General features: G+C 41.7%; 1 protein-coding gene across 7 annotated transcripts in view; it reads left to right on the forward strand.

Annotated features, from left to right (window-relative positions):
• Positions 1-21,258, forward strand: part of LRRC31 (leucine rich repeat containing 31) — a 32,972-nt gene extending 11,714 nt beyond the window's left edge. The window contains exons 1-11 of one of the 7 annotated variants that reach the window (XM_075098509.1): positions 7,096-7,284; positions 7,845-8,114; positions 9,807-10,064; positions 11,325-11,474; positions 11,876-12,043; positions 14,527-14,694; positions 15,582-15,749; positions 16,510-16,677; positions 17,738-17,905; positions 19,085-19,252; positions 20,427-21,258. In XM_075098509.1, the coding sequence (XP_074954610.1) occupies positions 8,102-8,114; positions 9,807-10,064; positions 11,325-11,474; positions 11,876-12,043; positions 14,527-14,694; positions 15,582-15,749; positions 16,510-16,677; positions 17,738-17,905; positions 19,085-19,252; positions 20,427-20,746 (1,749 nt within the window). In that variant the 5' untranslated portion in view covers positions 7,096-7,284; positions 7,845-8,101 and the 3' untranslated portion in view covers positions 20,747-21,258. Of the gene's footprint in view, positions 1-7,095; positions 7,285-7,576; positions 8,115-9,760; positions 10,065-11,324; positions 11,475-11,875; positions 12,044-14,526; positions 14,695-15,581; positions 15,750-16,509; positions 16,678-17,737; positions 17,906-19,084; positions 19,253-20,426 lie in introns of those variants that run through there. The other 6 variants (XM_075098511.1, XM_075098512.1, XM_075098513.1 and 3 more) reach the window with 6 other exon arrangements.
• Positions 21,259-22,676: the final 1,418 nt, after the last annotated feature.

Here is a 22,676-nt window from a genome sequence, read left to right on the forward strand (position 1 = left end):
GAGTCTTGAAGAAAGTTCCTCTGCTGGGATTTTTCAAGATTGGCTGAGGCTGAAGCAAATGCTCTGTAAGATGTAGGGTTGCCCGGATAAATTAAAGGCAAAGTCTTGCATCAGCATCCATTTTTCATCAGATGTTTTAGTCCATGTGAATCACGTTTCAGGAAAACCACAAGAAGTTTAATACTAGGAAAAATTACTTCCTGAGGCAGAAACAAAACCAGCAATATAATAAGGATATATAATTTTTTCCCGTTTTACTAATGGAGGAAGTTTGGAGAGAGAGCACTACTATGCAAGACCCCTGGCATCCAGCCTTTGGTTTCTGGCACAGAAGCAGGATTGCTGTGTGCCGTAGTGAAGTGCGACGACCACAATTCATAAAGATGCTTTAATGGTCCCTCTCTGGAGAAGATCTAGTTGTTCTTGACGGGATTTCACAGGCGTCAGGCAGGGGTGTATTTCTGAATCGTGCAGTGGGCTGCGTGTCTCTCAGCAGTCCTGTTTCTCCTGGTCATCTTCACCAGCAGGAAAAATGGCAGAGGAGCAAAGGAGGGAGAGAGAGGGACATAAGAGATGAGTTATGAATAGGACAAAGTAATGTAGAATATATCAGATTGATCTGGGCCTTGGTCTGTCACTGTTAGCTAAGATGGTTTAGGACAGCGTAGTCACATTTTATCCCCTTTGCAGTGAGGAGTCTGAGCATGGGGAAATGCTGACACTCAAGATTCCTCTGTACAAAGGGGATAACTGTAGCCTGACAGCTCCTACCCAGTATCTGCTGTTTGTAGTCTGAACTACTGACACCAGATATATACTAATGTGAAAGATGGAGCTGGAGTCCACATCACCTTCTGTACATTCTTACCCAGACCTATTGCCTGGGGTTACGTCTACGGCAAGCAGTGCGGAAGTCTCAAAACTGGGATTTGACCCATCCTGTATAGGATGCCCCAAGAGAGCATAACTTCATAGACCACAAGGAGTCAAAGGAATTTATGTGCTATCCTAAAGCGGAATTAAGAATGAGGAGACTCTCTTTCTCAATTAATTTCAAAAGAAATGTCAGCCACTTCACATCTTTCACAATTTGTGAAGTACCAGAATGGGTTATCAGTGTGGAATCAGCTCCATGCACTAAGGTAGATATAGATGTTTTGTTGGCACTGATTTGGGTCAGAACTTCCTTTGTTCCCTTTTGACAAAATCAATGACAGACATGGCTCAGCTGATGGGATGTATGGTCTTCAAAAATGGAAGGCAAAAAATTGTAATAGTCAATTTTATTACCAGTTCAAGAATTATGTTGTTTGCCAAAATGCAATGCTGGAATGGGTTTGTATAGGTAGAGAACCTGCTAAACTAGAGTCTAAGCAGGTTTTAACCCACTGTTTCTAAACACTTTCATAAGTGAGGAATCTGTGAAAGAGTGATGACTCTTATTTCTTCTCCTTATGAAGTTCACTGAAGCAAGATACACTTCAGTGGAGACTTATTTCTGTGTCGTGAAATGAGCTGCACTGATACAGAACTTGGCAAACAGCTTCTTTATCACAGATCACCCTGTCTTTTTCCAAATCGAAATCTATGTTCAGACATATTAAATTCTTTAGCTAAACCTCACTTTCTTCCATGTTTCCCCCAAAAAGTTTAAACTAGAAGAGTAGCATGCCCACAACTGGCAGCATAGGTAAGGAAAGGGTGGTCTGACAGATGAGTTGGAAAGTCTGGGACTGGTAGGCTGCAAATCCCAAGAATGAGCCTGAACAAGAAGTGGTGTCCTTGAGTCCTGGGATTGGAAACAGTCACCAGAGTCTATGGTGGCACAGCTGGCTTAGAAACACATGGGATGTTGACTTTGGGTCCACTCACAAGAAATTGAAAAATAACTAGAGAAGGGAAGGGGCAAAGCTGTGTGTCAGTGTCACTGTCATCCTCTGATGTCTGGGAATGCAGAATGTCCTTTAAGCTGTAGCACTCCTTGGGAGTTAAATTTTTTTTCCAATCTTCAGCCCTTTGCTTGGTTGCAGGGTAGGTGCTCTAGTTCCTTCCTGAGTTGCAGGACACTCTGAAGAGGGAAGTGCCCAACTTTGGTGTTCATCTGTACTAAATACACACTGACAAGATCAGCAAATACTCACTGGAAAGGTTACAGGTTGTAACACAATTGGCTGTTCAATGGAAAAGCATTACAGTTACCGCAGCTCTTGAGAGAAGTTTGGAGAGACTAGGTGGATTACACAGCTGTCTCATTCCCAGTGGAAATCTGGGAATTAACCAGAGAGAACTGGACCCAAACAGTGGCAAAACTAAAGCTGCTGAATTTTACTTAGCATGGCTGATGTCAGTTCCAAAAGCCAATGAGTGAATCTAAGGGATGAAGTATGGCTAACCATTAAGTTCCTTTGAAAGTTAAATTGACCAAACACTGTATCTTAAAAGAAGACTGTATTTTATGTGCCCCTGAATCAAAATGATTGGAAAGGTCTGGATTTAAAAGCACACAAGTTGAGTTTTCAAAGACCTGATTTTTTATTTGACTAGGATTGTCTCAAACAGGACTGAAATGTTTTGGTCAAGACTTTCAAACTGGCCGCATGCTGAGAGAGAAAATCAGTTGGTAAAATTATATTACCATTTCCATGCATGCACACCAGAGGTAAGGGAAGCCATGCTCTGCCATGTTTGTGTCATCTATGGAATTTCACCTTTTCCACTCTGGATGTGCCTTTTTACCTTGGAGTAGTAATTAACAAAGCAAATGACAATACACATGCTTATCTTTAATTAAACCATTTTATGGCAGACATGTTTTCATATTTGCTTGTTGGGGGATTTTTTCATTAACCCATGTATGGATTTAGTGCATTTTTGGATGTGGAAAGGCAAATTATGACTGCATTGGTATTGCATTCAAAAAGAAAACTCTTAGTAAATACTGATTTTTGAACTAACTTTTGAAATAACAGGTAGAAATACAGGGACCCAGATGTTGTCATTTAGGATGACCCTAAAAATGCTTTAGAACTACCTCAAGTATCAGCATAAACTCGCTCTCTCTGGCAACACATGTTCAGGTTGAAGTTCCACAGAATGCAATGGGGAGTTTTGCTGAACTATCCAGACCCATTGTACCAGATGGTACCGTATGGGAATAACACTGATCCTTTGACTCTGTTGATTTCTAATTAGGTTTCTAGTAATTAATATAGTTTGCAGGCCTTGCATGAACTCTGCAGATTACCCATTCATGTAAATGATTAACTGAAAGGAGATTATTCCTGGCATAAGTTCAACCAAAAAGAATTTTCCAGCCCTGAAAATCTTCTCCGACAGACTGGTATATTGTAATAGAGAATGAAACATTAAGTTTGTATTTGTGTAGTTCTATTTCAAAAAGAGTAACTCGATATCAGAGTGTTAAAAATATCTGCTGTGATGGATCTTTTAATTGTGCTTTTTATGGAAATCAAAATGCGTGTTCAATATGAAATAGAAGTTGGAAAAATCTACTTAGCATTGCTCTTGTTTCATAGTAGGTAAGGTAAATTCTGGCTTTGAGAAAAAGAACATGTTTTAGAATTCTGCAGTTTGCGTTTAGCAGCTCATGCTGGCATATGCAAGGTTTAAATTCTTACAGCGATAATAAATCAATGGCAACAGGGGCTATCAGAGACCTCTGCTCACGGCCAGTTCATCCAGCACATGCACCTGCAAGATTGTCCTGCCAAGTGTGCAGCACCCTCAGGTCAGGCAGAGCCCACTTTGCACGCTAGCACCAGAGTTTCATAACTTTACTTTTTGTTATGTTTTAAGGTGTAAAAACAGTGAAATGTCAAAATCTTCCTTAGCCTTTCCAGCCATGCAAAGTCTCACTGAGTTTAGGGGACTGCTTAAGGATGCTCTGAGGTGTATGCACTTCTGAACCCAAGGTTTTAGCTGGTTTTGTAAGTTCTCAGTGCCTTTTCAAATGCCCCCTGTGATCAGTCTGTGGTCGTACATAAATAAGGAATGAGGGGGTTGGATATAGTTTTCATAACCCAGTGAAATGTATTTTAAACAGCTGTCTGAGGAACTACTGTAGGCTGATGGGCTATTTAAATCAGAAGGTCAAATATTTTATTTTGTGGGAAATGATGAGGATATTTGGATACTTTGGACCCAGTTGAATCCTCAGGCATGCACAGTGGTCTCAGTGCAGGGAAGTCTGGAATGAGTTTGCCCCAGAGAAGTGTTAGTGTTGCACAATATTTCTGAGAGTATAAGAATATATGGAAAAAAGTGTTTATCCAGATGGCAGCATGCTGCTGAGCCCTACCTGGAAGCCCAAGCTACGTTTCCTAACCGAGGCTCTGCAGAGCCCTTCCCACTAGTGAGTGCAGCTGCATCTATTAATTTATCCTCGAGGAATGGTCCTTCTAGCCATTCTAGTGTGTGCAGTCTCGTCTGAAGATTTTTGTCTGGCCCTGAAGCTGGTCCCTGCTGCTCTGTGAATTGTCTGGGTGTGAAGAGAGTCAACATCAAATTAGTGGATGACACAGATACTGTGGTGCTAGCAGCATACCATCAGTGGCAGCTGAAGGCTTCTCAGCTGTGCAGGCAAGGCTGAATTTTGCTGCCTCGGTAATAAGGGGTCAGCATGGGGTCAAAGTCAGAGGATGAAGGGAAGGGACAGAGCAGGAGAGAGAGGACGGAGATTGCTGTGGAGGGCACAGTTTGATGTATGTGGCTCAGAAAGATGAGGGCAGTGAACCTGGTACGGGAGCAGGCCACCCTTCCCCTGCCCGCATTTGGCAGCAGCTCCTGGCACATGTATTCTGAGTCAGCACAGCCCAAGAGCAAGTCACCCGGATCTGGCAAAGCCAGCAATGGGGCAGTAAGCATTTTTCCACTCCCAGCAATTTCTTGGCCCATGCAACTGCCCACTTCACCTAGCCTGCAACAAATCGAGCTAAGCAAGAGGAGCCCATGGAGGCTACCGCAGGCAGTGACAGTTACGTGGAAAGACGACACAGAGCAGCAGAGATGTGTGCTAAGGACAGGGAGAAAGAATAATGTGGCAGTGATTCCATCTCCTCCCACAGAGAGAACAGTGGCTTCACTGGGTATGAGTGAAGCTGGGGAAGGAAATTGCCTTAGAATAAACAAGGGTCACTCTGTTACTGCATGCTACAGGACTCAGAATATTAAAAATCCCTAGCAGATGAATATCCAGAATCATTAAATTCTATATAAATATTGGGCCAAGTGCCTCCCTGGTATAACTGCAACAATTGTATGACAGCAAGGATGGGTTTAGTCCAGTGTGTTTAGTGTGTATTATTTTAACAAGATGCTTGTGGTTTTGTTTTCCTTTAATGAACAATAAAGGCCATCCAAAACAGAGTTGCTACTTCACTTGGTTTTCATTGAAAGAGACACTACTAATGGGAGAGGAAATCCCCAAAATGATACTCAGTGATTAAGTACATAGAATATAGGATTTCAATGTTTGCAAATCCTTTTTTTCAAATGAACTTGTAGCACTAATCCTCTAATGGCATTATTTCTTTGGAATATATGCCGGATTAAGGAGTCACAATGAGGCAAAGTACAAAAATCCACATTAATCTCTCACCAGTGGATGCTGTGTGGGATGCAACTTTAACTATTTTGTTCCAAAATTGATTCTGCTGCTAGCCTTGCCCCAGATCTACACAGAGAGAAGAGTAGATATAAACAAGTGTGACACTGAGCGCTCGGCAGATGGTCACAAGCCATTTAACTGGATAGAAAGGGGAAGGCGTTTATTATTTTTAAACTCCAAAAGCTAAGCCTGCCCTGTGCTGTCCAAGATGTACTGCAAGAAGCAGACGCACGGGTCCACGAGGCAGGAGCAGGGCACGTGTTCCAAAGTATGCCATGTAGGAGACAGCAACTGTTGCAGCGAGGCCCAGTCTAGCATTTAACAGGGACATGGCTGGGCCTGGCCGTCATGATATATTGCATTTCCAGGGCACAGCTTAGGCTATTGCAAAGTAATGCTCATATTTTCAGCCCGGTGCAGCTGCCTTACTCTAGTTATCCTGCTTTGCTTTGGGATAACCCTGCTGTCCCCTCTTCCCACATAGCTGCTGCAAAGAAAGGTAAAGATTTGCTTTCTAGGAAGACAAAACTAGGTCACTGCAAAACTACATTTGCCTTCTCACTGGATTACAGGGATGCCGTCATGGTGCCACGAGGTATTTTCACTATCATTCAACAGCCTAAAGCAGGGAAAGAATTTCTGAATGGGCAACACATTGCCTAACACACTGATGTCAGAGCATTCAAGTTAGTCCAGCCTAACCACTGTAATCGGTGCTTAACATGCTTAGGGATTTCCCCAGCTCCAGGGAGGGGAGATTATCAGATATTCCCATTCTGTGCTCTCATTGAACTGCAGTGGGCATCGAGTGTCTTGGACCAGCAGAGTGTGGCACATGTTCATGGCCCTTGTCTCTGTTTCATCCCTGGCCACTCCACTGTTAAGCACAACAAGTAAATTGGAAAGGAGCTGTCAAATTGAATGAGTTCCTTACAGACAGAAATGCTTGGGGTGGCTGATCTCTCAGACCTTCTGCGTGGCTGAGATGCCTGAACGTGTGAAGTGAATTAGCACAGAGGGAGGTGATCTTTCCCAGTGGGGATACAGGTCTGTAGAGAGAGGCTAGTTTCAGAAACAGGACAGCCACTCCTGGTGTCAGAAAACCCTAAAACCAACTTAGAGATCCTTTCTGTTTGGGGATAGAACTGTGCCCTCCTTTTCTGCAGGGAGAGGTGGTTCATCGCAGTGTTTTTGTGCATTTTTTCCTACTGTAAATGTTTCCCAGCATGGTACTTCTCACGGGCAGGAGGATTTTCCTGACGTTCACTTTAAGTTTTTCTTCTCTTAATCTTATCCTAGCAGCACCTGTGCCTCATTCCACCCTGACTGAATCATTGTGTGTTGACACACTGAGTCAAGCCTGCCCTCACGGCTGGTGTCTGCTCAGCTGCTTTCAAAGGAATTGTTAGTTTTGTTGACCAGCTTTATCATTCCCCACCAAACACACTCCAGTTTGCGTATGTCTTTAGTGTATACATATTGGTGGATGGTCCCATGTATTTGAGGAAGTATAAATTATATTGCAGTGGGTGCAGACAAAAGTGAGCACGAAATGATAAGGGAAATGGAGAGTTTGCCACATGAGGGGAGACAAGAAGAGTTTGGTTAGTTTAGCCTACAAAAGTGAAGACCTCATACATTAAAAAGAATCGTCAAAGGTAAATAGATTCAAGATAAACAGCCATGGGTATGTTTAAGCTAGAAATAGTAACATTCACCGTCGTGAAAATCAGATTCTAGGGCAGTCAGAGAGACAAAAAACGGTATAGGGAAGTTCAGTGTATGTATACGATGTATCAAATGATCGCGTCTTAAAGTTGTATCATGCTGTTGCCTACAAGTAGGTTGTACACAGCAGGACCTGTCCTCCCATATCTCCTATTGCCCTAAAATGAACAGGAGTGCATTAGTCCTCTGTATTCCTTTCTTTTACTGAATTATGCAACATCCTGCTGGCAGCACAGCTTTGCTCAGCCTCCAGCAGTATTTCTGACCAGTATGGACAAAAGGGGTGGGAAAACAAAGAGCTTTTCTTCAGGTAGTCTTGTAACCTGATCTACAAGGTGACTCAGCCTCTTCTAACAACAGCTGTTTTGGGGACAAGCAGTGGTTAGCACAGTATCGAAGGCTGTGCTGCCACTTCCTGATTTCTGCCTTGTGAGTGCTATAAGCTGGGACATGATCAGAGCATTTAAATGGTCTTCTCATCCCCCTCCAGGAAAGAGAGGCCAGGGACAGCAGGCTGACGTTGGGAGACAGTGCAGAGGGGAATAGAGCCATCAGGAAAGAGCCCACAAACCACTTGTGCAGAGCTGCTGCTATCAAACTGACGGAGATGATAGAAACTCTTGAAAGAAAACGACGTGGAAAGCCCTGTTAGGGAAAGAAGTGGGATTTTGTTTGCATGTCATGGCTCACTTCTCCTACAAGCCCTGAAATTGCTGTACAAGGTGAAACAGATCCCCAGGTGTACCAATGGAAGAGACAGGTATGTTTCTTCATTTAAAATAATACTATTCTACAGCATGAGAATACAGCCAGAGTAACCAGCATTGCTTTGCAGCTCAGTAACTGTGCCTGTGCAGCTGTGTACATTGTGTTGTATACTTTTAGTACTTTACTCATGAGAAATACACCTGTGGCAAGCTGTTAAGAGCAACACTAAACAATGCATCAGCTTTTCGTAATTGTAAGTGCTCTGCCCTTGAGCACTTGCATCATGGCAGATAACTTCCAACACAGTAAGAAAACTTACATACCTATGTGTAGATACATCAGTATAAATACCCACATCTACATATACACACACACAAAAAGAAACATATGTGCATATAAAAACTACATTTGTTTTACTTTGACATTTTCCCCCTGACCTGACTTTTGCTATAATAGTATGAGAACTATATGTGAAATGCATAGAGTTACTGATACTTCTTCACAGGTTTCTCTTTTTTGGAAAATTGATGCCAGCAACTTTATATATAACAGATTATTATTAAAATGATTGAGATCATGTGCTCTATGGATATTGGAGAATTGTGGAATGAGTTCTGTGTGGGGTCCATACTGGGAAAGGGGGAGTCTGTGTGAGCACAGAAATCCATTCTTGAGTTCTGGTGTGTTACAGGATCGAGGTCTGAGCACGGGTCATTCCCCCGGCAGCCAATGGCACACAGTAGTACCTGATACATACCTTTTCCACATAGTCCTCGCAAAGCAAAAGTCAATGAATGTCTGCTCAGTTTTTTTGACTGATTGCACGGTTAAAAGCATGCGTTTGTGGGAGAATGCTAGAATTAAAACTAAAGAAAAAGGATAAAATTATAGTTTAGAGAAAAAGGAAGCACCTTCAGAATCATCAGATGATACTACAGCTTGTGTAGTATAAACAGCAATAAGGAAAGAATGTGTATAATTTGTTATAAAGTCAAACTTTAATTTACCTGTGAATTAGCCACGGGAAACTGAGGCACTATAGTACTGAGCTGTTCCAAACAAGCTATCTGGGGGCTTGTTTCCTTCCAGCATTGGCACACTCCCAGTGTTCATAGCTATGATATCTGGTTGTTTTCTTCACTATCACTTCAGCTTTGCTCTAAGGTTAATGGCATTTCATTTGTGTGTTCCACCCTGAACTTGGGAGTCTGCGACATTGTTCAGGCAAGGATGTCCTTGTACTCCCTGCTGCACGCCTCCTCCTCTCACCTTCCTGGCAGCTGGACTGGTCTTTGGCATGAAGAATCACTTTGGTGCCAAACTTAACCTGGTTTCCCCTCAGAACAGGGACATCTCAGCCTTGCTTCTTTAATGTGGCCACAAGATGCTGAACTGAACCCAGGAATTAAGTGACAGGGGAAGCAGCAGGTTAGCCCCTCAGCGCTCGGCCAAATGGGGTTGGCCCTAGGAGCAGTCTGCATTAACAAGGCAGCAGAGAGTGATACCTGTATCCTTGAGAACTGGGACCACTGGCTCTGCAATGCAAAGACTGAGCATTACTAGTTAGTTCGTTTTGAAGGAGGAGGACTGAGTTCAGAGTCTGGTCCACTAAACAGTGCTTTTCTGATATAAGTGCAGAGGGAATGGTAGGAAATTCTCAGTGCATCTGCCATTATGAAAGAGGGTAAGCAAGAATAAATGTTACTAAAACTAATGCCTTCTATGTCTGCTGATCCCCTGACAGATGACATTCAGAGCTGCCAGAATAAGCACGAAGAGGACATCTCAAAGAGTTCCCCATTTGACTTTGTTATAAAACAGTTCCAAGAGAAGAGATCCTTTCCTGGAAAAAAAGAAGAGCAGCCTTCAGCCATCAAAAAATTCTTCAAGGGCTTTGACTTTGGGAAATCTGAAGGCAAGGACAGAAGGGAAATTGAAGAAACAGAAATAAACAACTCTGGAGCTTATGATCAGAGTGAGAAGCAGGATCTCTCTGTAGAAGGTAATGCTGGTACAATAATGAAGTACATGTGCATATGTATATATTTTAATTTCATAGAAAATCAGTTGTTTTTCTCACTAGCCAAAATGCTGTACTTTGCTGCCTATAGTTTATCCTTTAGCCAGGATTTGCTTCTGACTGGAATGTTACCAAGGATGTACCCCCAATTTGATAGGTGCCAAGCAAGGAGTGAGATCCATATTGCTGAGGAGGGATAGAGCTTTTGGGTGACCTCTCTCTTGATCTCCAATGTGAGAGGTCACTGCTGGAGTCAGCTCATTAGTTGCAGAGCTTATTTGGCTTCAAAGCCCAGCTTTGCGCAGTAGCTTGGCTTGTTGTATTTAAGATCGGTCTCTGTCTGCCCTGCTGCTAAAGCAACCTGAAGACAACAAGAGCAGATGTTTCCTACCACTCGACACTGGTGAGGGGGAGGGGAAGGGAGTGGAAATTCATCATGTATGTTATTTGGCACACACAAGAATACTCTTTACATCCACACAAAGAGTCTATTTTTAAAAAGGAGCTGGAAAGTGAGGCTTAGACCCCATCCTGTGTCCTAAGAGTTTTGGGTAGGTTTGGGGAAACAATGAGGGGACAGGTACTGAGAGTGGGATTGCTATTTTGTGTCATTTTTGGCTGCTTTTTTTCCAGCTATGGGCATTAGATGGAATTACTAATTTGTTAAAGGGTTTAGCAATGAATGTAAATGCAATTTCCCTTGCTGTACAAACTGCGTGGAAGAAGAAGGTAAGTGGGGGTTCCTTTGCAAAGCCAAGAAAAGCAGGAACTGCTGTACATGGACAATGTATGAAAATGAGCACAGGCTGTCATGAAGGAAGCAGCAGGTTCACCACAAAATTGCAGGGCCACAGCAAGGACTATATTGTAGTGGTGTGGCTACAGTGCAGGCACACAGAGGTGGTTATATGACTTGCGCACACAGAATAGCTGCAGTTCAGAGTTTTGCACGAATTTCATGTCCTTGAACTGGCGGTGCAAACGTCCAAAGTCACTGGCATAAGGTAGCATGGAGATACGCAACAGGAGATTCTTTTCTCACTCTGCATCAGGAGCTTTGTAGTCATCTGGTCTCTAGTGATCTTATCACTCAGGTTATTGGTCCATATTGATCAAAACTAGAGCCCAGTTTACTGGCAGATATAGTTAATTTCCTAAAGTCTTCACCTAACAGCCACAGACAGGTTTTACACATTGTCTTAGTAGCAGAGGTAACCAGGGCCCTATTTCTTTGTTACTCAGATGGACTTTCACATCTCATTTCTGAAGCGGAGTCACCATCTGGTGAGCAGAGATTTAACCAGTTCATGCAGAAGCTGGGAAAGAAGCCCAACAGCAAGAATCTGGATCTAAATAATTGTGCATTAAGTGCAGCAGATGTAACAGAGCTGGGTAAATACAATTTTATTCAACTAGTCACTTCATACATTTCCTTAATTCTTATTTGCCTATTACTCACTCTCCTCTTTTCCCTTCCCTTTCTTCTATACAGGCCTGGCTTTATTTAACATTTCATCTGGCGGTCCCAGGTCCCTGAGAAATGTTAATTATAAATGATATAAGTTATGTAATATATATCTATAAAAATATAAAAATCACACAGATCTGTGAAGCAAATGAAGGTCCTTACACTCAAACTACGGATAAGAAAACTGAGGTACAAATTGTCATGGCTTTATAATGCTATCTTGGTTGTAGAAAGCATCTCTGTATAACACATATTGATGTCCAGGCTGTGCAGATAACATACAAACACAATACGCTTTTTCTTTTCTTTTTTTTTTTTTTCACAGCTTCTTTACTGCCATTTGTCCCAGAGCTGGAAGAGATCAGCCTGTCCTGGAATGGTTGTGTTGGTGGGACTTTGAAAGCTCTCACTGTTCATCTTCATCATGTGAACCTGTTAAAAGTCCTTCGACTTAACAACTGCAGGCTGACAGCTGAGGATGTCACCTCCTTAGGTACAGGATTTCATTTGCATTTACTTCCAGACAGCTTGGGTCTACTGTAATCCAACTCATCTCTTCCTACATCCTACCCCTGCTGCTTCCACACTGGGCAATGTAAACTCCTGCTATGAAACAGTAGAAAGAACTTGGGCTTATGAGTGACCTTATACATTTGAGCAGCTCTGCTGAGTTCATACCTCAGGGCATGAAGGTTTCACATTCAGAAGGGAACTGAGTTCAGTCCTATTTTGCAGGAAAGCATGTTTTCAATTTAGATTAGAATTTTTTTTGGCTGGCTTTCGTATCTAATGGTAGACAGAAGAACTGAAACACACTGAGTCAGTCATAATAGGGTCGGCTTAGGTCTTGATGCTGCAGGACAGATGCAGTGCCTACACAAAAAGATGGATGGTCTTTTGGAGGAGACTTAAAACCGGTGCTGCTTTGGAACTTTATAACTTGTTTCCTCAAGTCTGGGAGAAGCTTATTCCTCTGCATGCTTCTTTGCTTGGAGTGCCTGCAACCCTGCTTTCTGCAAAGCATGAGATCTAATGGTTTGAAAGCTGGTGTTACACACTCAGGTTCTCACGCTGAGTCACTTACCTCTGGGCCTGGAGTTTACTCTGGGGTGAGCCTGTGATATGTATCTAAAAGAAGGGTAGACTCAGTCAACTAGGAATTCTACAAACTGCTGCATATTCTGCAAGTTCTAAAAACAGGTCTGAGTTATAAAGCTGGATTTTTATGTCATTCATATCCAGGCTTTTTGCAGGAAATGTTCAGAAATAAAGTTATATGTATGGTGGTAGCTCAAAAGTGGGTCATGCTACCTGTTGGGGACAAAAAATGCATCTCTACAAAAGCTGGTGAAAATAATTGGTCTGTTGCTAATGAGGCTAAAATCTTTGTTTCATCTTCTATCAGGTTTCTTCAAATTCATTTCATTCTTTTTCAACCCCTTTTGTAATACTTTTTTTCCTCTTGAGTTTTATTGGTTATGTTTCCAATTGATTTATTCTGCCTGGTTCTTCTGTGCTGTTTCCTTCCCCCTTCTGGCTTGGCCTCTGCTGAGACAGACACAAAACTCATCACAGAACTCAAATTTACAGTCAAAATGTGATGCCCTTGACATGTGGCATAGCAATAGTCAGTTTGCATTGGTTTTGCCTACAATTTTGAAAACAGCATGCATATTTAGTTCCATACTGCCTGTCCATACTGTCCACATCTATCTGTGGAAATGTGGCCGCTTGTGGACTCTGCATTCTTTTCAGAAATCAGTGCCTCAACTATAACCATAACATCAACTTCTCTTGTGTGATTGCTCAGAGCTGTGAGTGTGAGAGGTGGTACGAAACCACTCCTGGAGTTATAGTCCTTTATTTATCTTCTGGTGGAAAATGTGTCTGGAATGATAGTCCCCATGTCAAACAAACAGGCTACACTGCAGAGGCAAAACCACTTCCTAACTGTAGTGCATTGCTCACTATTCAAGACTGAGGCAATAATTTAAAATAAATGCAAAAATAAAAATTAAGACATGTCGTTTTCTCTCAAACCTGGATATTCACTTAAAACAAGAGAAATAATTATTTTTCCATTATAAATCTTTTGTGAAGATTTAATTATGAAAACACAAAGGCATGAAAGGATTTTATTATTAAAATACAAGTCTCATTTATTAGATTGATGACGAGACCTTAGATCAAAAATTTTTGTGTGACACTTTGAAATTGCATTTGCATGTGGTCTGATTGATTGATCTTTCTTGGGAATGAGTTTATGTAAATATACATCTGCCTCCCTCCTCTACAAAGGAGGTTAGGAAGCTGGATTTTGCAGTGGGATGTTAGTATTACAAAGAAGCACCAACACAGTTTGCATTGGAAGGTGCGTCAAGCCTGGAAAAGGCTGATTCTTCTAAATGTAATCAAAAGCAGGACTATGTGCCTTGAAATCATGGGAAAGCTACTTTGGGTCAAAACAATGCTCCTCTTGTTTCCTTATGCAGTGGGTCAGAAATTCCTGTCAGAAGTGGAGCTTTTAAGTCTCAGAAATAGCTGTGAGACGATTTCTTTTACCTCCTCCTCCAGAATGACCTGTGGACACAGTGCAGAGGACATCAGAAGTTTGCCAACTGAAATAGAACAGAACTATACAGGACAGTAAATTCAGGCTTGTCACTTGTATTGATTTCCCTGTAGACTAGACTTTCTGGGTCCTGGCACAAGTCTACAATGATGGCCGAGCAGTCTGTGTGTGCTGTGACAATGACTTGTGATCTATATTGCTCCTTAGACAAGATGAGAATTCATACAACATTGCTGCAGTAGCAACGATTCATGGCATACACCAATTTTCCTGGAGAGTCCTATAAAATATGATAATTTGAGAATTAAGTGGCTAACCTTCCCCCTTAATATATTCAAACCCTGTATTTTTGTCTTGCCCTGAAATTGACACCTAGAATGAATCATCTTAGGCTTCTGTTACAGGAGAGGCATTTGAAATTGTTCCTCAACTTGAAGAACTGGATTTATCATGGAACAGTAACATAGGTGGAAAACTATCACTCCTGACAAAAAAACTCCAGAAAGGATGCAAGATAAAACTTCTGAAAATTACAGACTGTAACCTGACAGCAAAGGACGGAGAATCCCTTGGTATGTGTATCCACATAGCGGGACTGAGAGACTGGCTTCACAAAAATGTAACTTGTTTGACTTAGATTATGGCTGTATTGAGCTCAATATTAGTTGAAAGTTAATTTATTTCAGGCTCTGCAGTATAATAGTATTTACCACACAGGATTGGGATATAATGCACTCTCTTCCAAGAAGAAAGTTGTTCTCTCTAATCATGTGAGGTAGGCTTGAGAAGAATAATAGCTAGGTCTAAACCACAGTCTGGCTGCCTCAGTGGTCCAGGGTTGCTGGATCCTTTGAGACCCTGAGCAAGTCATGTGTGCCAGAATTTCCAACACTGATTGCTTAAAATTAAGCAGCAGAACATGTAGTTAGCCATGGGATATGAAAGAAGGTCTAAGGGATGGGAATTTAGGCTGAGTTGGCAACCGCTGATCACCCCTCCCCTCTTTCCTCTCACCATAGCTTAATCTTATATGGTCTTTTGATCTGAATCTGTGTTTTAAAAGATGCTTTCTCCCTAAAGAGAAGCCCCTGTGCTCTGGTCTCCACTGCAGGAGATGGCCATATACAGCATACAGTCCTATATCTTTCCATTAGAAATTTTAATTTCTCTTTGTATTCCTGCTTTTTATTCCCCTGTATTTTTCGAACTGTCCTTGTATTTTATTCATCTTTATTTTCATACAGCTTTTTCACTGATATTCTTGATTACTATCCAATCCTTGTTTTGCTGTATTTTTTAGGTGGAACAGGAACTTAGTAAACCTAAACCACACATATAGGCAAACTCAGCTTACCTCTTCCTGTTTGTCATGGTGCTATATTTTTCTCGGGTTCATCTGTATATATTCCAGACAATCACCAATTCTGGTTTTCTGGTTTTTTTTTTTTTTTTTCCCCAGCTGAAATTCTACATGTGATCCCAGACCTCGAAGTATTAGATCTCTCTATCAACAAACACATCGGCGGCAGCATGAAGGTTTTTGCTCAGGATCTGAAAAATGTGCCAGGCTTGAAAGAGTTAAACTTGCATATGTGTGGATTAACGCAAGACAGCCTCCAGGGCTTAGGTTAGACTTTATGTTCAGAAAGACTTCCATTCCGAATAAATTGTACATCTGAAAACCATTTAAGAAAGGCAATGAGGTGGGATTTTGCTGATGGTTTGGCAGTATTAATGGGCAATCGTTATTTGCTGTTTGAGGATTGATAAAAGACTACAGAGACTTTCAGCAGGAGTAGCATTTATCTTCCCTGAGCTCAAGCATGTGAAAGTCAGTGGGGAGAGTCACCCTCCACACCATTTATCTGAGATACATCTTAGGGTAGATTAATGGCTCTCTGGAAATGCTTCCTCTCTCCCCAGATGGAACATAGGCAAGGGCACAGACAGGCTAGCTAACTTTTAACAAGCTAATACTACTCTCAGAGGGGAATCCAAATTCACCATTGTCACTTAATGAGTGTCCAGTGAAGCCATATGAAATGGGCTTATTATCTGTGTCTCCCTAGTGGAGGTCTTACCCATAAAACAATTAATTAATCGCACTAATTAGCACATCCAGTAGTCATTTCTGCAAAAGTCTGAGGATTGAATGGATCTGGGGGATGAGCTGGCCTCACCTTCACCTGCTCTTTTAGAGAAGAATGGAATTGCATAGATAGGGAGGCTTTGCAATATTACTGTATGTCTGCTGTGATTATACACTGAAGCTGAGCCTAAGCTTCAATACCTTGTGCAAACTTTGATGTTAAAATAAATAAACACTAAAGCTGTGACCTGTGCTATTGTAGCAGCTGGTGACCAGCATGCTTCCTTTCCCATTTCAGGCACTGCTTTACAACACCTTGCCGAGCTAAGAAAACTAGACATATCATGTAACAAAGAGATTGGTGGTGGCTTTAAAGACTCAACAGCTCATCTGGCCAGCTTGAAAAATCTCGAAGTCCTTGATCTCCACCGGTGCTGTGTAACAGAAGAGGACATGACCGTTTTGTGTAAGGACAGGTTGAGGAAATCCATTAAGAATGTAGGTTTTGACTTCTGAAAATATCTCAAAGGCGTAAGAGATTCTGCCTAACCTAGTCTAGCAGATCTCAGTATATTTTCATTAGGCAGCTCTGAAAGTGCAGTGTGGAGGTTAGCTTCCTCTGTCAATATGGAATGGTGTTTCGCTGTATCAAAGGAAATCTCACAGTGCCTGATCCCATGTGGAACCTGAATCCACCATGATTCAGACCCATGATGTGAATGTAGGAACCGCCACCAAGCACTGCTTTTTTTGATAATCAGTAATTTTGGGAATATCCAGAGACAGTTCCCCTCTAGTATAAATTGACGTGGATCCAAGGTGCGTAACTGCCTAAAACACCCTTGGTGAACTTTAAGTCAAGTGGAGAGTGATGTCAGGAGATCTTGCACTGCTGCTGCTCTCTGTTTTATAGCAAAGCTGAAGACTACAGTCTCCAGGTTGAATTGATCCAACTCATAAATACTATTAGGAAGAAAAATATATCTCCAATCAATGAGACAGTTTGTTTTTCTGCATTATGATAACTTTTTGATATTGGTTTTTACTCTGGAGAACAACAACAACAAAAAATCCTTTACTGCCCACGTCTTACTTTCCATGATAAAGAAGATAATTTGAAAAGCTGCTGCTGAAGCATAGGGAAATGATGACCATTAGTAGTCATGACTTATTTTTAATTTCTTGACCCATAGAGAATAATCACATTAATATAAAGGAGTTTCAGTTAGCAATGACGACATTTGGAAATAACCCCGCTCTCATTTAATGTTAAATTCCCTACTTCACCTAGCAAATTTCAACAGGAAGCTGTGTTCTGACAACCTTCCACACAGTATGTAATACCTAATTTCTTAAGCATTCCTACTGAAAATGACAAGGCTATTTATGGAGTAAAACATTGCTCACCATAAATTTGAGTGTAAAAACTTGGCCTTGGTTTATAAAGAAATTATGTCAGGCAAATATACAACTACATATTTGTTCTGGATCGGTGACTGTCTAATAAATATTTCATGCTTTCACAGCCCAGATGATACCTTTACTATCCAGTCTTCAAGAGCTGAATTTATCCTCGAATACAAATGTAGGAATCTCATCTGATCCTCTTCTGGGCAGGCTCAGGTTTTTACCAAAGTTGAAATCTGTGGCCATCAGCAATTGTGGTTTGAGCAAAGAGTCATTTTCATCACTAGGTAGGAATGTTTTTTTCAAGTGTGTCTGTTCTCTGTGTATCCTTGTGGGACAAAGCACTTCATTCTCTTCTGGCCGAACTCCAGAGATCGTGGTTACATTATACCACAGGTCCTGAGTGAAAAAGCCTGTAGTGAAGCCTGTACTTCATGGTACCTGGTTGCAAGGGAGGACCATTGTGTATCTTCCTCCGTTATACCTGACTGGATGAAGTCCTTTTAGTCCTTTGTCTGATAGTGAGCTTCCCTAATTTTGGAAGACAAAACAAAACATGATTTCATGTTATGCTGTAATTAGTGTTTGGCCGTAACACTGCACTTGCAGTTTAGCAGGGTAAAGTTTTCACTAAATGTTTTTCACCTCACTGTGGGTGAAAGTTTCAGTAGAAGCTTTCTGGGATAGAGTTAAGCATGGGGCAGCGGAGGAGCTGAGGCAATGACTGCAGTAGCGGAAAAGATATTGCAAGGCCATGAAGGCAAGTCCAGTTTAACACAGGATATGTAAATTCAGCCTCTTTTGCCTACTTATTGGGAATCTCAGTGGATTAGCAGCCACACTGTCCCTTTGCTAGGTATTCCATATGGCACATGAAATCTAAGTACAGAGGGATCTCTTAGTTACTGTGCATTGTCCACTTACATTTTGTACTGTTTACTAGTGACATTGCAACCTATAGTAAAACTTGTCTGCCTGCAGCAGAAGCAGCAGCAAGCTAAACTAGTCTGAGGTCCCTGCACGAACACTACTATATTTATATCATTGCAATTATGTAAGAGTGACATCATGGAAATTGGTGTTGTCAAAAGATACAGAGCTTTTCACCTTGCATGGTGAGTTCACAGAAAAAAAATGCTGTCTTTAAATTGATATGAAATGGTTTAAAACAAGCTGTTATATTGAATTGACTTCAGTGGGACAAGGTTAAGCCAATAACGTAAAGAGAAAGACAAGAAACCCCTCCAGAGAGTCCTCAAAGATTCTATAGGAAGGCCCTTCTTATATTCTTTAAAGAGCACAGGAAATATTTTTTTCTGACTTTTATTAAGATAAGATAAGTCATTCTAAGCACAGGTAGGCAGCCTGTTAGGAGCCTATTTACAGGTGACTTGCCGGTGAGGTGTCTTTTGAGGCCATGTTGTTTTCTCTTACTAAGCAGAAGTTGCCGGTCTTAATCTTTTCAGCTGAGGCTGTCCTTCACCTTCCTGAACTGGAGATATTAGACCTTTCTTGGAATAAGTGCGTTGGTGGGAACCTAAAGCTGCTTTTGGGAGCACTAAAGCTTGCAACGGAGATTCAAGTGTTAAGACTGAGCAGCTGCAACTTGGTGGCTGAAGATTTGGCACTTCTAAGTATGTATAACATGGTATTTACTAGCAGTCGAGGAGCCAGGGCATTTAGACCACAATTCAGAAGGGACTTGTTCCATGTGCTGAGCATGTTTTTGTATAAATCAAATGAAAAGATGGAAAATACAGCAGTATTTTTCCCAGGAAGGGTTTTCATTTTGCTGAAGGCTGTGTGTCATATACATGCACAGTGCAAAACCTGAACAGGCTAAACATGCAAAGAATCATTTTAGCAGAGTTTTATCTATTAATACAGAAAGAAAACACTTAGACAAATGTAGGTTTTATGTCTGTTTTTCATATCGGGTATTTAAAGCTGCCTGCGAGGAGTTTTATTTTGCTCAGTTGCTGGTTTTGGGTTCAGTAATTTATGGGAAATGTACATTCTGGCAGCCGGTAATACAGGCACTACCAGCTCTCAGCCCATTAGGTGTGCTTCTCGAGTCAAACTACTATGGGAGAATTAAACCAGAAATATTTTTAGCCCACCTCTTAGCAGCTGCTGAGAAATACTGGAAAATAGGAACCCAATGAAGGAATAAATTTTAGGATCCTTTTAAAACCAGTTTATTTTATAATCATCCTTGTGATTCTGTGGGCCTGACTCACAGGTTTTGAGTGTCTAAGACTGGCAGTAGCTGTGTGACATCTATTAAGGCCCTGTAATCTGAAGGCTGGTGAGATGAAGCCTGAATATTTTTGACTTTACAAACATCACCCTTGATGGGTGTCTCCTTTGCCCATCATCCATTAAGGATCCCAGTTCCCTTTAGGGTATATAAGGCCCATTACTCTCCCACAGTGAGAGGTGGCTGTTGTAATCATGCAACCTCATCTAGTTTTTCTTTCCTCTCTCTAAATCTCCCTGTAAAGCCTGTCTGCCTATTTTAATTGGCACTTGATATAACCTACTTCCAACTGACTCAAAGCTTTTCACATGATTTTAACCGCACGCTTCTGTTCCCTTTGAATTGCCTGTGTTTTAAATGTTGTACACTCCTTCAGCTGTGGTAGAGCAAACTTTCCGAGATCAACAGTGAGTGATTTTATGTTGCTGAGGAATTGAATCTTGCTGTGTGACTGCTGAAAGGCCTTAAATAATAGGGTATTATTTAGAAAGCTTTTAAAGCAATTGCCAGGACGTATTCGTTGTGTTTGTGTCTGTCATTTCTTGCAGCATTACTGACTCAGGACGGCCATCTAGCCAGATTACAGAAGCTGGATTTGAGTTATAATAACAACATTTCTGACGAAGGGTGGGTCGTTTTCTGTCAAGGCTTAGCGGGATTCAAAGAACTCTCAGAGCTGGACGTCAGTCTTCGCCCATCATCCTGCCGTGACTGTGGGATGTGGTTCAGCGAGTTGTTAGCATCACTGACAAAGCTGCCTGCCTTGGCAGAGCTGGGCATGCAAAGATGGGTCCTTTCAGAATCGCAGCGGAAACGACTGGAAAGCTTTAATCAAGACAACAAACGAGACATTCGTTTTGACTGTTGATGGAGGTTGAAGGTTTCTGGAAGACCTTTCACAAGCAGCACATGAACCAAGTGTTATGTATCTCTGGCTTAGAAGGCTGCCCAGTTTTTAATAATCTCATCTCATGAGAGCTCTTGAAATAGTTCCATAATTATGTAAAACTGTTATTTAACTTTCTACATGAATAGATGATACAATTTAATAACATATTCTTTCAGATTCTCTGGGCCATGCCTACACTGCTAGGCTGACACTACTATATATGCTTAATCTTCATGTTGTGAATACAGCAATGACTAGTGTCCAAAGAGCAGTGATGATTTCAGATGGACACACTGCAGGTTTGCCCATGGAGGGAAGTGGCCGGGCTGTGTGCTGTGCAGGTCAGTGGGCAACGTGAATGTGGCCTACGTATATATAAGGAAAGTGCCTCTGATGTGAAAATACTTGAAACCTCTATGTTTTAAATTTTAGTTTCTCCTCTCCCAAAACTTTTGCCTCTTTGTGACTGCATTAAATCTACATAATTGTGACATTTGGAAAGCATCCCAACAACTCAGGATTATGTATTAGTCCAGTAAGGAAAATACAGAAGGAGCTGTTCTGCCTCTGCTCTGGCCCTTGATGCTATCCCATAGTGTAAACAAGTCCTGTGTACAGAATCAGCATAAAAATCAAGGTAAGAAACAGTTGATTGGTGTCTTGGCAGGTCTCAGGGGCAAGGGAAATGCTGTGGTAGGTTAAACCAGAGATACGTCCTGCTATCTTAGCAAGGATTTTGGATACAGAGCAATCCGTAAGCGTTCTGGATAAGGCTATGCAAAGACTTCAGGATACTTCAGAGATGCTCCTTCTCATCCTGAGCTGTTTCAGCCTTACCCAGACTGTGCTTTCTGTATGAACCCTTTTATGACATGCAGTACAAAACCAAACTTCCAGATCCAAGAGTCCAATCTAGAGCATATGAAAGCCAGTGGGAGTCCCTGCAGTGCCTTCATGCTTCCTGCATTCAGGATTAATCCATTAACCTTCACAATACCTTGAGACGTAGACAGTGTTCTTATCCTTACCCTAAAGATGAAGAAAATAAGCAAAATCTATTATTCAAAGCCACAGGGCAGCTTCTAGCTAAGAGCAGAGCACCCTGCTCTGTGCCCAAGACTTGTTAGAAAAAGCACCAAACTCAGGACATGTAAGCGGCTCCTCCTTTTTTCATCTGATAATTTTGGTTTTGGCATTTTATTGTATTTGCTTACACAGAGCCGAATTCTGTCTTAGTCACTCATGTCATGGAGCATATTAACCCACATGTGAGCTCAAAGACTGCAGGGGGATTATTCATTGGTAAGGTATTTTAGGAAGTAAAGATATTAGATCTGCCCACTGAGTGAGGAGTCTTAGAGAAATCCTGAGGCAGCTTGAGGGATAAAGTACTGCTCAATTAGCCCTGAGTATATCTACATGCTGCAGCAATCTCCTGGAGGAGAGGCACAACAGGATCATTCAGTGGTGCTTTCCTAACTAGCTAGGACCTCTCCCATGCAGAAGCAGATCAATATTCAGCTTTCAGTCTGGATGACCCTTCCAGCTGGGGTCAGGGTTATAACCAGCAGCTGACCGTGCTGTGCTGATAGCTCTTGATCGTTTAATCCATGAATTCCTGTGAGGGTCTCTATGGACTTCCTGCTTCCAGTTTCAGTTCCACTTGAAAAGTGCACTTGGCTCCCCCAGCTCTGAGAAATGTGAGATGAACTGGAGTGTCTTTGTCAGAGGTAGCAGGGTATTGCTGCAGTGTGGGATCGGTTATTTTCTACAGAGATCCTCAACCTCTGAAATGAAGCAAAGAGCCCCTGTTTCATACAGGGATAACAAGAGAGTCTTTCAAGCAGTGACTCAAGCCAGGAGAGTTATTCTGATGTGGAAGTACCATCATCTCTAACAGCAGCACAAC

This window comes from Phalacrocorax aristotelis, chromosome 7 (genome assembly GCF_949628215.1).
Source record: "Phalacrocorax aristotelis chromosome 7, bGulAri2.1, whole genome shotgun sequence".
Classification (NCBI taxonomy): domain Eukaryota; kingdom Metazoa; phylum Chordata; class Aves; order Suliformes; family Phalacrocoracidae; genus Phalacrocorax; species Phalacrocorax aristotelis.